The 14,322-nt window shown below is 48.9% G+C and overlaps 1 protein-coding gene across 2 annotated transcripts in view; it reads right to left on the bottom strand.

Annotated features, from left to right (window-relative positions):
• Positions 1-14,322, bottom strand: part of Slc13a3 (solute carrier family 13 member 3) — a 63,801-nt gene that overhangs the window by 35,294 nt on the left and 14,185 nt on the right. For both annotated transcript variants that reach the window (XM_038331275.1, XM_038331274.1), the window contains exons 2-3: positions 6,319-6,584; positions 5,173-5,333 (exon numbers count right to left, since the gene is read on the bottom strand). In XM_038331275.1, coding sequence (XP_038187203.1) covers positions 5,173-5,333; positions 6,319-6,584 — 427 coding nt within the window. The remainder of the gene's footprint in view (positions 1-5,172; positions 5,334-6,318; positions 6,585-14,322) is intronic.

The following is a 14,322-nucleotide window of genomic DNA, read 5'->3' as shown; positions in this document are numbered from 1 at the left end:
CACATGACCCCTCTCCCAGGATGGGAAGGAAACAGGTGGAAAGGCAGCGAGGGCCTTACTGCCCTCCCTGCCAAATTGTTGAATGTGCTTTTGTTGGTGGTGTCTTTGAGTTCTGTGTATGTGTGTGTGTGTTCGTATGTGTGTGCAGGTTTAGAGACTAGAAGTCAGTGATCTAGAAGTCAGTGATGGTGTCTTCTCATGGCTCTCCACCTTAGTTTCTGAGACAGAGTCTCTCCCTGAATCTGGAGCTCTGGCTAGGCTGGCCATAGACGCCAAGGATCTTGCTGTCTCCACATCCCCAGGGACGGGATAATAGGCACGTGCCACTCTGCCTGGCTTTTCACCTGTGTGCTGTGGCTCCAAACCTGTGTCCTCTGGTTTACACAGCAAGTACTTCACAAGTGAACCATCTCCCCCATCCTGTGTTTGCTTTATCTTGTTTGGTTTGAGGCAGGATCTCACCACATAGCCCTGGCCGCCTTTGCACGTGATGCCTTCCTTTCTCAGCCTTCTAAGCGCTGGGATTACAGGCGTGAACCATCACACCTGCCTCATAATCACCCCTTCCTCGGTCACAGGCTCTTGTTTCATGCATGTCACAGGCCATACACAAGACAGACTAGTCCTGACTTTCTAGATTAGAGAGGCCCAGGAGGCAACTGGCAAGTGAAGAGTGAAGGAGGGAGCCAATTACCTCAACCTAAATGGTTGCTATGACTACGACCATCTGAATGACACACAAGGGTGGCCTCTTCCAGGTAGAGAAAAGGAAGAAGAGTATAGTTTCGAAAGCTAGGCAAACCCCTTGCTGGCTAAGGAGAATCTCCTTGACTGAAGCCTGAGTTAGAACAATGCTCCCTACAGGTAGACGGTGTTCTGCCAGGGAACATTCAGACAGCAGTAGCAAAATAGGAAGGAGAGGTGGCAGGGACTCCCTGTAAAGTGGAGGACCTCTTGGGGTTTTGTCTAGTGATCTCCACCCTACACCAGCATCTTCTCCTGTATGTCCATGTGCTCAGAGCTCTGGACAAAACATTTTGCCTTTGTGAGCCTCCATCTCTTCGTCTGCAGAGACATCAAACAAGCTAATGAGGAGCTGAGCCAAGTTGACATTCAGGGTCTTGAGGAAAGGACAGCTTGTGTTGGCGTTGCTGTTGACCTGGCTATCGGTGACCCTTGTGAACTTGGAGCTTCTGGAGAACTCCTTGTTCAAATCTGACTCCACTAGCGTCCTCCCACCTGTCTAAAGCACAGAAACTGGCTGCTGTCTTTACCCTGGGCTCAGCACTGCCCTGAGCCTCCAAGGCTGCTCATTCACTTCCAGGCCTCTGACTCCAGGGCTACGACCTCCCCACAGCCTGCAGAGTAGGAAGAGAGGCTATAGATTTCTATCACAAACATCACTGGTGTGACCGTTAGTGCGTCCCCTCTCCTTTCAAGGTCTTAGAGTTTGGGTTTTGTTATAATGAACTGGACATTCGAACATTCATGTGGCCATCCTGTGTGAGGCAAGAGAATGGAATAAAGCGAAGACAGCCCCACCCTCAGCCAGCCCAGCTCAAATGCCTAGTGCCACAGCTCATCCTGCCATGGGAACCCCTGGGGTCCTCTTCATCTCTCTTTACTCCTTCTTCAAATCCCACTTATCAAAATGAGGATGATAGGGGTCCACCCCACTCAGATACAGACCCTCAGAAGGGCCCTCCAACACAGCAAGTACTCAATGGCCGTGGTTCTTCCGCAGACACATCAGGTAAGACAGGGCACAGGTTCAGCTGAGGTGGAATTGAACGAAGGGGTAATGCCAACGGTCTGATGCCACCTCAGCATGACCATCTTCTCAGTGCCCCACAACATGGGAGGGAACCATTTGAAGCCCAGTAAACCAGCATCATAGAGTGGGGTCAGTAGCCCTCATTTTTTTTTAAGAGAGGGAACTCTTTTTTAAAAAAATATTTATTTATTTATTTATTTATTTATTTATTTATTTATTTATTATGTATACAACATTCTGTCTGTGTGTATGCCTGCAGGCCAGAAGAGGGCACCAGACCCCATTACAGATGGTTGTGAGCCACCATGTGGTTGCTGGGAATTGAACTCAGGACCTTTGGAAGAGCAGGCAATGCTCTTAACCTCTGAGCCATCTCTCCAGCCCTAGCCCTCATTTTTGTAGTCTGAATCTGGCCCCCCCTGGTCTTGCCATGACCCGCCATGAAAAAACAGCTCTCACATTTTTAAATAGTTTGAAATATCCAGAGCTTTGGAGATGGCCCAGTCGGCAAAGTGCTTACTGCACAAGCGTGTGTTCCTGAGTTTCATCCTTAGCACCCAGTAAAAACCAAATGTGGCCTGTGTCTGTAACCCCAGCGCTGGGGAGGTGGAGGTGGGATGGTGTGGCCTCTGTCTCTAACCCCAGTGCTGGAGAGGTGGGGGTGGGACTAACCCTGGGGCTGGTTCACCAGTCATTCTAGCTGAATTGGTGAGCTCCAGATTCCTTGAGAGAACATGTCTCAAAATGCATGCTCCATGTGCACCTCCCTCAAACACATATGAACATGTATAATATACATGGAAACATACACGATTCATAGAAAAAGAACATTAGGGGATGAAAAAATGATAAGAAATCTTAATTTTGGCTCCCATACGTGACTTTTTCTTGGCATGCAGTCGGCATTGGCACTCTGCCACCTTCTTCAAAGGCAGAGTTTGGAAATTACAACAGAGTGGCTCACAAGCCTAAAATGTTTACTGTCTGGTTATTTACGGGGAACAGCTGCTAACCCCACTACCTGGCAAACCTCCTGTGTTACCTGGAAGGCTCTGGCCTTGTGACAACCCAACTCTGTTACTTCACCAACAGTGACAGTCTGGATTTGTCCTTCTGCCGTGGGGAAACCCCATCTGTGAAGCGTTTCTAAGTACATCTAGTTTTCAGGGCCATGCATGATGAATGAGTAAACATGCATTGCCAACCACAGACAGTCTGTGGATGGTGTATGGATCAATGTGCAATCTGTGTATGAATCTATATGTGTGTCTGTATGCAGTGAAAGTGTGTGTGCATGTATATGTATGCAGTGCACATGTGTGTTTGTGTATGTAGGTGTGCATGTGTTTACAAGTGCATGTGTATGCAGTGTAAATGTGTGTATGTGTGTATGCAGTGTACATGTATGTGCAGAAGTGCATAAATGCACATGAGCGTGTATATGCAGTATATATATGTGTGTGCATGTGTGCATGTGTACACAGATGTACATACAGTGTACTACATATATGTGTATCTGTGAATTGTTCTTTAGGAGCCATCCCCCCTTTTTTGGAGACAGTCTCACATGTAATACTGACTGGTCTGGAACTCTTGTGTACTCCAGGATGACCTCAAACTCACAGAGATGAGCTACCATCCAAGTGTTAGGGTCAAAGACATGTACCGTGATGCCTGGCATCTTGGTTTTTTTTTTGGAGGGATAGAGTTTCTCACTGGCCTGGGAATCACTAATTTGGCCAGGTTGACTGGCCAGCAAGTCCCAGGGATCTACCTGTGTTCCCCTTCCCAGTGCTGGGATTACAAGCACGTGCCACTTCACCTGACTGAATAATACGGGCTCTGAGGATGGAACTCGGGTCTTCATACTTGTGGGACAAGTCTGTTCTAGGTGTGTTAACATATTAACTCATATCTGCAAAGAACATAGCTAGCATGGTTTCATGGGTAATACCATCCATGGTTTCAAGGATAATGCCTGCTGCATTTATTGGGGTGAACGGCCCTCTGGGGAGTGACCAGCCATTTTTGTCAAGGTTGGAAATTCAGCCTTCCTCAGCATGGCGTGTGTGCGTGTAGGTTCTGTGATCAAGGAAGAAACGATGTTGGAGATGAGCAGGCCATTTCGGCCTATGCGGGCATAGATTTTAGGCCTCTCTTAAAGACATCAATATAAAGTAAGACATCTTAAAGCAGAGGTGATGTGGCAGCCACCTTTTCACCGTGAGAGAGAGAGAATCACAGGGTTGCCAATGAAAAGTCCCGATGTACCTGTGCCTCTGAAGTGACCCCACAATGCCTTTCTCTGATTCTGTCATGTCTGAATAAAATAAGTCCCTATGTTTTAAGACACTGGAAGGCAGACATGCTTTCTATTGCTGCTGAGAGAATTCTCACTGATGTAGCCCTTTTCTGGTCACACTGCCTGGGTTCAAAGTCAGGCTCAGCCACCTTCTCTCTGTGTGATCTACAGTGGTCACTTCCATCTGAGCAGTGCCCACTACTCCCACTCCCACCACCCCCACTCCCACCACCCCCACTCCTACCACCCCCACTCCCACCACCACACACACACACATCTGAAAACACAGCAGTTGCTAAGAGCCCAACATCAGAGGGTGGAGAGGTCAGGCTCCTCCATCAGTGTGGCCTGTGACAGGAGTCCTTATGTCAATATTGCCCCTCCTGCCAGCCCCTCCTCTGAGATGGAGTCTCACTGTATACTCCTAGCTGGCCTGGAACTCACTGAGATCAGCCTATCTCTGCCTCCCAGGGGCTGGGATTTTAGAAGCGAGTCATCCCTACACCCTGTATTCCCCCTCCCATCATGGAGGACACTGTAGCAATAGCAGCATGCTGTTCTCTTTGTGGTTGGCTGGAGAATTATCTGAGCATTTGCATCTGGGAAAGAAACCGCAAACATTAGTGTAACCTCATTAAATTCTTACGGAATGCCATCAGGAAGGGCTATCCTGGACCATGCTTTCTCCAGCATTACCCGAGAATTTGCACAGCCCCTGTTCTAACTTGTATGGGAAGGGAGCTGCCCATCTGATGTTTGCCAGCCTCATTGCTTCCCTACGTGCCCTTTTGGGTCTCAGTGCTTATGGGCACCTGTTCAAATGCTTTACTAACAAACTTAACTCCGGCACCTACCTACTTCCAAATGTAGAGGAAGAGTGCCAAACCCATTGCTTAGTATACAATGAATGGAAGTCTTAAAATTCCAGGGTTCCATGGTTTGGCATATCTGATTCTCAATGAACTGTCACCATTAAGACACAAGAGTGTGCCCAGCCCGTGTCTGTGTCCTGGGTCTTCTCCAGTGGCCTGTGGACCTTGCTCATCTCCCTGTACCCTGCTGTAATGGTGTCGCCCTGGCAACCCTCCAGCCTCACCTGTGTTCTCATCATCCCGATGAAGGTCTTTCCGAGCTTCCCGGTGGCCGAAGAGGCTTTTGAGGATGGCATTGGCAATGGGCAGCATCATGGCAGTGGAGGCTGTGTTGCTCAGCCACATGGACAGGAATGAAGTGGTCACCATCATCCCCAGAATGAGCCTGGGCGGTAGAAAGAGTTAAGAATGGATCTAGAACGTGGGGTCCAAAGGGACTATGGTCTAGTTTCCTGACCCTGGTTTCTAAGGGCCTTGCCCTTTGGTCCTTAATGGTTACCATTCCAGAATGAAGTGACCTGGCATGAGATCTGCCAGCTAGCCCTCTCCCTGTCCTGCCCCCACTCCTGCCTGCACCCACTGTTCACCCACTGCCAGCACCAAGACCACCTGACTGCTTCTGTTCCCAGTCTCTGTTTGGTCCACCCCCATCAGCAGACTCTAAGTGTCACAGGCTTTTCCACCAGGAGCTAATTTAATACACAGAATTAAGTAGGCAAGGGGAGACTTTGTCACAGATTGAGTCATGTCTTCGGGATGGACCATCTCGCAGGCCTGGGTTGTTATTTTAAATCCTATGAGTTATGCATCATGCAATTAACAGCCTTCTACGAAGACTGAGAGTCGGCAGACTGCCGCAGGGGTTTGTGGGAAAACAACAATACCTGCACCTGTAGATAGTAAAAACACTCTTTTCTTTTGGAGACAGACGGTCTTGGCCTCCGTTCGAGGAACCTGTTCACACTATTCTAAAATCCTGTGCACATGATGGAGGAGCCCAGAGTCCAACTCAATCTCCAGTGACTTTGTATTTTATATTTTATTGCTTCTTTTGAGACAGGGTATCACTGTGTTTCCCTGGCTGTCCTGGAATTCACTATGCAGACCAGGCTGACCTTGAACCTGCTTCTGCCTTTTCAGTGTTGGGATTAAAGGCGTGCACTACCACAGCTGGCTTTAGATGACTTTTAAGCATATAGAAAACACTGTCACCAAATCAACGGTACATCGCATGTGTGCAGAACCCACCAAATTGTCAAGGAACTAGTAAGCCAAAACGTGAGGAATGACAGCTTCTTGGCCCAATGGTCAAACAGGAAGAACTTGTATGCCCCCCACCCACCACAGGCCACCCTGTGGCACGGCCTTACCTGGAAGGCTGGACCCCAACCAGCATGAGGACCTTGAGGGCGATTCTCCGGTGCAAGTTCCATTCCTCGATGGCGCTGGCCATGATCAGGCCGCTAAGGAAGAGGAAGTTGGTGTCGAGGAAGTACTGAGGGCAGACTTTGCTGGAGGGTAGAATGCCCATGAAGGGGAAGAGGATGATGGGTAGAAGAGCCGTCACCGACAGCGGCAGGGCCTCCGTGCACCAGTACACTGCCATCAGTAGGATGATATACAGGCAGCGGCCTTCCTGTGTGGGAGACGGGACGGACACGTGGTCAGTGACTCGTGGTCAGGCGAGGTGCTGTGACAGGAGTGGGACACCAAGGCTCCTTCTCCGTGGACAGATCATAGATCATTTCACTCAGCTATAGAATGGGGAAGCTGTCTCTGTGCATAGCAGACACGGTTGGAGGTATATGAAAACACCCCCATGATCTCTGTGGGAAACCCTGAGGAAGAGAATGTTCACAATGGACTCTTACAGAATCCCAGAACGTTCTGGAAAGGCAGTGGGGGAGTGAGACAGAAGGAAACCAATAAAGAGTACTTAAAAGATTCCCCCAGGTACATCTGGAGCATGATCCTGGCGGGAACCCTGAAGGTCATTGTACTGGCTGGTTTTGTGTGACGCAATCCATAGTCATCAGAGGGGAAGAAGCCTCAGATGAGGAAATGTCTCTCTGAGATCCAGCTGTAAGGAATTTTCTCAATTAATGATCAATGGGGAAGGATCTAGCCCACTGTGGGTAGAGCCATCCCTGGGTTGATGGTCCTGGGTTCTATAAGAAGGCAGGCTGAAGAAGCCAAAGGAAGAAAGCCAGTAAACAGCATCCCTCCAGGGCATCAGCTCCTGCCTCCAATTTCCAGCCATGCTTGAGCTCCTGTCCTGACTTCCTCCAATGAGGTGGAGTGCAAGCAGAATAAACCCTTTCCTCCCCAGCTTGCTCTTTGGTCACAGCAGTAGAAACCCTGACTAAGAGAGTGGTGTAGCAGATGTGTTTGTCCTTTGGATGCCAGGAAAAGGTGCTGTCTACAAGGTCATGCTTGAAAGCCACAGAGTCCAGAAGAAAGAAGAGAAGGAAGGACGGGAGGGAGGGAGGGAAAAATGGAGGGAGGGAGGAATGAAGGAAGGAAGAAAGGGAAGGAGGAAGGGAAGGAGGGAGGGGGGAAGGAAGGAAGGAAGAAAGGAAGAAAGAAAAAAAGAAAGAAAGAGAAAACCATCTCTCAGTATTTTAAGTATGTTGAAGAAATTTTCATAGGGCTGCATTGACTCTAACCTTGGTGGTTCTAAGCAGTAGAACTTTCTTGAGCTGTTCTCTGGGATATAGCACAGTGGGGCATTTCCCAACCGATTGCTTGTCATCCCTGGTTGAGGACTGCTCCTGAGAGCATCGACTCCTGGGGGGGGGGCGCTACTGAACACGCCCTCCAACCAGAGAAACTCACCATGGAGGCAGGCAGATGCTGCAGGTGTTGAGTGATGGCAACCGCCATCCCTACAGGACACTCAGAGTGCCCAATGCAAGCACAGTTTTGAGATGGAATTAAAGAGCTTACACTCATTGAGCTGTTCCGAGCCATTTACCCTGCTCTGTGCACCACCTGTCGTGAGTCTCAGGTTTGGGAAAGGTGGGTTTTGGGATACCTAGGCTGACGTCGGTGACTCCCCCTGGACCATCTTATATCTTTGCAGTTGGAACAAAGACAAGTGTATAAGGGCCTCCACTTGGATCTTGGATCTGATGCAAAACATTTAGACTGCTGGACAGTCGCAGACCCTCCAGCATGCTGATTGAGCATGGTGCCTTGCTCCCCCCAGATCCACTTCTCCAGGAGAGATCATATAACATGGCAGCACCTCCCTGGGGGCAAGGTTGGGTTTGTGGAGCTGTGGGAGTAGAGAGGGTGGGACTAGCATCTGAACTTGCATGCTCTCTCCTTCCTCTGCGAACACTCAGCCTCTACTGTGGTGATAGTAAGAGGTAGGACCCTTAGAAATGGGACCAGTGCCCTTGTGAGGGGCCTCGGGGTTTTTCTTTGGCTCTGTGAAGACTCTAAAGTAGAGCACCTCTCTGAGGCTGATGCTGAGGCACCCAGTCAGCCAGCATCTCCATCTTGGACATTTGTTGGGCTGCTAACCAGAATCATGGAAGGTTTCCAGCCTTCGGGACTGTGAGCAATAAATTACCCAAGGTAAGACATTTTGTTACAGAAGCTCAAATGGACGGAGAACTCCTCCTGCCCACTTCACATCATTGCTGCTGTGATACATTCAGCTTCTTCTGGCTTCAGATGCACATTTGTCAAGACCCCCAGGGAAACAACATTCTGGGACTAGTTCGTTACCACCACGATGTTTGGTGGTCTTTCAAGCAAGATGAAGGCAGCATATCTAATGCCATCACCCAAGCTTCCTAGTAAGATTCCATCACCCTTGCCCTAGGCTCTGCATTGTGGGTCACTGCCACACCTTGATTCAGACCCTGACTCTGGGTCCTTTGAAGAACCACGGAAAGAACAAAGCCTTCCAGGAGGCAGCAGCAGCTTTCTGAACTGGGGCTGAGAGGTGTTTGGCACAGGGAAGGAGAGGGGATGCCTTCTGCCTGTGCTGGAAGCCTCTTTTGTGTGGGAATCGAAAAGGAGTCGTGTTTTCCTGCTGAACCCGAGCCTGTCTAAGCCAAACCTAGCTAACAAGGGCTAGCATTGTTTACCCAGCATCCATCTGTAATGCTCTGAGGCTGGCAGATGGGAACATGGGCTGTTTTGTCGTGGTTTGGTTTTTGATTTGTGGAGTACCAGTGATTGAACCTAGAGCCTTGCACATTCTTGGAAACTTTCTAACTCTGAGCTGTGTCTCCCTTTACCTCTGTAGATTTTAAGTCAGGATTTCATTAGTTGTCCATGTTGGTCTTGTACATACATCAGAGGCCAGGCTGGCCTTGAACTTCACTCCTTCTGTCTCAGTTTTCCAAGTATCTGGGATTACAGGTCTGAGTCACCATGTCTGGAGGGAAATATGTGTTTTTTTTCCTTCAAAATGCATGTATGTGGATGCGTGCGTATGTGTGTAAATTGCTGTGTGTGTGCGTGTGTAAATTGCTGCGTGTGTAGAGGCTACCTCAGGATTCACCAGTAATGTGGCCTACCTCTTCTAAGACAGGATCTCTCACTGGCTGGAGTTCATCAATAGGCGAGCCTGGCTGGCCAGTGCACTCTGAGGCCTTCCCTCTGGCCTCCCCAGTCCTGGAATTATGAGGAGAGGCCTCCATGCCCAACTCTCTGCTTCGGTTCTGGAGACTGAACTCAGGTCCTCATTGTTGCACAGCAAGCGATTCACCAACTGAGCCGTTGGCCTCCCCACTCACAGTTCTCGAGGAGGTATTAACATGGTTCAGAAAGAAAGGCGTTAGTGCTCTACACTCAGAGAGTGAACGATGCATTCTATGTGGGCAGAACCACTGCAAAGGGGGGTTTGCTAGGGGCTGATCAGGCCTCATGTCATTTCCATATCAGGAGCCCAGGCGCGTCAACCCAGGCCGTGTGAGATATTCCCAAGGAGAGTTTTAAGGCTAGAGAAGTTTCAAACTGTGGTTCCCCTTGGCAGCTACTAAAACTCCATGACAGATGCATTGAAAGCTGACAAGTCACAGAATCACATCTGCATTTGATGCAGTTTCTCGAGATGCCTTCATCCACAGACTAGAGCACTCCTGAAGTCTACCCATCTTGTACTCCATGGAGCAGTTACGAAACTGGCCACACTGTATGTAACCTGGGAAGACTCCAGCATTCACCAGAGTGCCTGATGCTGTCTCCCCACTTAGGATCAAAATTCCATGAGGAGAGGGTTCCTGTTTGTTGTCTTATTCTCTTCTGTGTTCCAGAACCTAGCACAGTCCCCTACATACTTAGTCTTGGTACTTCAGGGGAGGCTGGGTAAATAAATGTATGAATGAGAAGATGTCAGATGAATGAATGGTTAGATGGATGGATGGAATAGATGATGGATGGATGGGTGAATAGGTGGGTTGACAGATGAGTGGATTAGTGGATGGATGGGTAGGTGATGGACGAATGGGTGGGCACCCTTGGATAGGCCCTACGCTGGAGTTTCAGGATATAGAGGCAGGCAGGTGAACATCTGCCCTCCATGGCTGCAGACTCTGAGTAACATGCAAAGCAACTTACTCAGTGGCCAGAGTGGCCCTAGGTCCTGTCAGAGATTCCAGAGGGATAATTAGCTATAAGCCAAACAGAGAAATCGGGAAGACCTTTCAGGAGCTTCAGCTCCATGTCAGAAGGTGTGCACTTCCACAGAGTCCTAAGGTCAAGCCCTCCCTCTGCTGTCCTGAAGCCTTTGGGTATTTGTTTCTCACTGTTCACTTAGATCCTAGACATGACCTGTAGGGCAGTAGAGGATCCTCTGACTCATCAGAAGTTGGGGTGTGTGTGTGTGTGTGTGTGTGTGTGTGTGTGTGTGGAGAGAGCTCACAAATAACATTCAACCTAAAACTTTCAGACAACAATGTGGCTTCCTGGCTAGTTAACATTCAGGTTGAGACTCATCAAACAGAACCCAAGAGGAGGTGCCATGGGGACAAGAGTGTCAAGGGGACGATGAAGAGAAACTGAACCACCTAAAGAGAAACAAGTATCTTGAAAATGTATCTCACTCAGTTCTCAGAAACAGAAAATGGACTCCAGCATCGCCTTAGGAAATCAAATCAGACACTAAAACCATCCCTAGTCCTCTCCTCTCTCCCCCTCCCTGCTGGTTTCAGCAGTGACTCTGCTGAACTGAACTGGAATGGGCAGGGTTTGCGTCTTGCACACAATTCTTTGAGACCCACCAAAGAGGGGCACTTCCTGTTTCAGTCTTTGAGCTCAGTACAAGCATGCACTGCCTTGACAAGGGTGTTACAAGAGAAGAAAGTAGGATTGAACATGAAAGAGGCAGGATATACAAAATACTGGAAATGTCAAGCTGAGAAGCGGAGGCCTATTTCCTTCTCTAACCTGATTCATGTGACCAGGTCAATGTGTCATGACAGCAGCAATGACATTTCCTGAATATTTCCTAAGTCCCAGGCTTCTCACTCACACACAGACTCAATTAATGCCCCCAGCAACTTCCATGGGGCCACTATTACCTCCTCCCTCCTTTCAGAGGGCATTGTAGGAAGCCACCCTGTTGCAGCTCCTGGGCTGCTAAGTCTAGCCAGGAGTCTTGATTTCCCAGTTCTTCTCTCCAATAGAAACTCAATCTATACAGATGTCTCCAGAGACAAAGAGCCTGGCAGGAAGCTGACAGTGCAGCAGGGCTTGGACAGCACATATTTTTCTGATTAACAACGGAACAGTGCTGGTGACCCCAAATATCTTCCCTTGCCCAGCTGAACATCCTATGTGCAAATAGCTTCAGAGTTGCCAGGGAATTGATAAGGGCCGCTGTCCCTTATCTCCTCCTGACCCAGCTGGGTCTGGGGGACAGAACAGATTCAGAGCAAAGCTCTTGAGCAGAATTAGTAGGTGGGAGGCACACGGGTATTAAGTTAATATAAAGTCTTTTCTATTGTGGTCGCGTTGCTGGAGCAATCAGAGATCAGCCACAAAGGGGGTCAGAATGGAACAAGATGCGACCTTTGACGATGAAAGAAATGAGTGAAGTCCCCCTCCCCCGACCCAGGTGTGAAGAAGAGCCAGCAGAGCAGTGGGATTAAGATTTAGCACCAGGAGGAACCTTGTATTGGCAGATATAGCCTCAGAGCAGCTCAGCTTCTGGGGACAATACCTTCTTTACTGTGCATGCACCTGGGCAGGGAGCATCCTGAGATACGTGACAGTACAGAGTCCAGATCAGCTGCTGCAGAGATTCCAGGACACTGGACAGGAAGCTGGTTGTCCCAGTGGCAGGAGCACGGCCATGGTCATATCAGCATTGTGACCTACAGCTCAGCATTCTGATGGCCACTGATTTTAGTTGTTTGGGGGTTTGGAGTAAAAAAACAGGCCCCAAAACTACTACATACCCCAGGCTGCCCTCTAACTCAGTGTCCCTCATTGCCTCAGCCTCTTGACCCCTGGGATGACAGGAGCATGCTCTCACGCCCAGCCTGGTGTGCCCTGTGGCTAAAAGAGACATAAAAGCCAAAACCTCACCGAGCATGTGACATTCTTCACTTTGAGCTCCAGCCTGCCTAGAGGAGAGGACCCCAGGGGCAGTACCAATGAGAAAGGGTCTAAGATAGCCCATAGTGCTAATTCATGGACACCCACAGCTCTGGCCCCTGGCCCTACACTCTCCTGCAAGACTTGGTTCTAAACGAATGGCCCCAAGTCTGTGGTGAGCAGCCAGCGCGGCACCTCACACAGTTGCTGTGAGAAATAAGAGGACAGAGGACGGGGTGGGGAAGGAAGCACCAAACACGGGAAGAGCTGTGCTACAGAGCGGGCGCCACAGAGCAAATGCTCCTCCACGAAAGGCTAAAGCAGAAGGGATGGCCTCCCCCAAACCAGTCTCCAAATAAGAAACAGAAACCACAGACAGGTGCCACAGGTTTGTAATCCCAGTGCCAGGCAGGCTGAGTCAGGAGGATCTGAGTTAGGTCAATCTGGGCTATGCTGCAGGCTCTGGGCCAGCCTAGTGGGACCCTGTCTTAAAAGGCAATAAATAACACCATGAAAATAAACTGATAAATGACTCTAACAATAGACATTCAATAGAGGGTGGTGAAAACCAGGGCGCAGGCAGTAAGTGGCAACATAAAGCCAGCCTGTTAGAGACAGGGACTGAGGGAAGTATTCAAAACAAACCAAAGGCAAGAAGACCCCACAAAATGAGAGTCAGATCTGATGGAAGGTACACACCTGAAATCCTAGCACCTGAGAGGCAGAGGCAGGATCATGGCGAGTTCAAGTCCAACCTGGACTACATAGTTAGGACCAGTCTCAAATAAATGCTCATGTATACACTACACACTAACAAGTGCATATACCATGTATCTACACACATACACAACACACACACATATTAGCTGTGGAGATTTAGAATAGAGCAATGAATAAGTAAGGTTTTTTTTTAATGAGCTCATTTCTAAGATGATTCTTCATAAACTACACATTTCAAAATACATTTGCAGGCATTTTTATTTTTTTATTTATTTATTTATTTATTGGTTTTTTGAGACAGGGTTTCCCTGATTCGGGCATTTTTTAAAAAGTTTATTATATATATATTTGTGTTTTGTCTGCACGTATGTCTGTGTGAGGGTGTCAGATCCCCTGGAACTGGAGTTACAGACAGTTGTGAGCTGCCATGTAGGGGCTGGAGCTCGAACCCTGGTCCTCTGGAAGAGCAGCCAGTGCTCTCAACCTATGCACCACCTCTCCAGATCCCATTTTCAGGCTTTTATTCCCACAGGCTCTTATGGGATGCAGACTTCTCGGAATCCTGATTCTCAATTTGCAGAGGAGCAAACCGAGGCTCAGGGTGTTTGGTGATGCTTCTGGAGAATTCTGCAGCATCTTATCCCCATCCCAGGCCTCCAGACCCTGGACGGTAATTCCACTCACTGCAACTTTCAGTGGTTCCCGCCCCGTGAGCACTTGAAATGTGACTAGTGCCACCAAGAAACTGGAATTTTAAATTTCACTTCTTTAATTTAAGTTTGTGACATGGGACTACTGTATTTGAACAGGTGTGCAATAGAGACTGTTCTTTTCTTCTGTGCTAAAGACCACTTGACTACTCCTCAGGTCCCATCCGTATCAACTTCTTCCTAGCTCTGGACTGGGCCATCTTTCTTTCTTTCTTTTTTTTTTTTTTTTTTTGGCTTTTCGAGACAGGGTTTCCCTGTAGTTTCTAGAGCCTGTCCTGGATCTAGCTCTTGTAGACCAGGCTGGCCTCGAACTCAGAGATCCGCCTGCCTCTGCCTCCCGAGTGCTGGGATTAAAGGCGTGCGCCACCACCGCCCGGCTGGGCCATC

The sequence above is a fragment of the Arvicola amphibius genome, chromosome 5 (assembly GCF_903992535.2).
Source record: "Arvicola amphibius chromosome 5, mArvAmp1.2, whole genome shotgun sequence".
Taxonomy (NCBI): domain Eukaryota; kingdom Metazoa; phylum Chordata; class Mammalia; order Rodentia; family Cricetidae; genus Arvicola; species Arvicola amphibius.
Note: the sequence above shows the minus strand (reverse complement) of the source record. Positions and strands in the feature narration are given on the sequence as shown.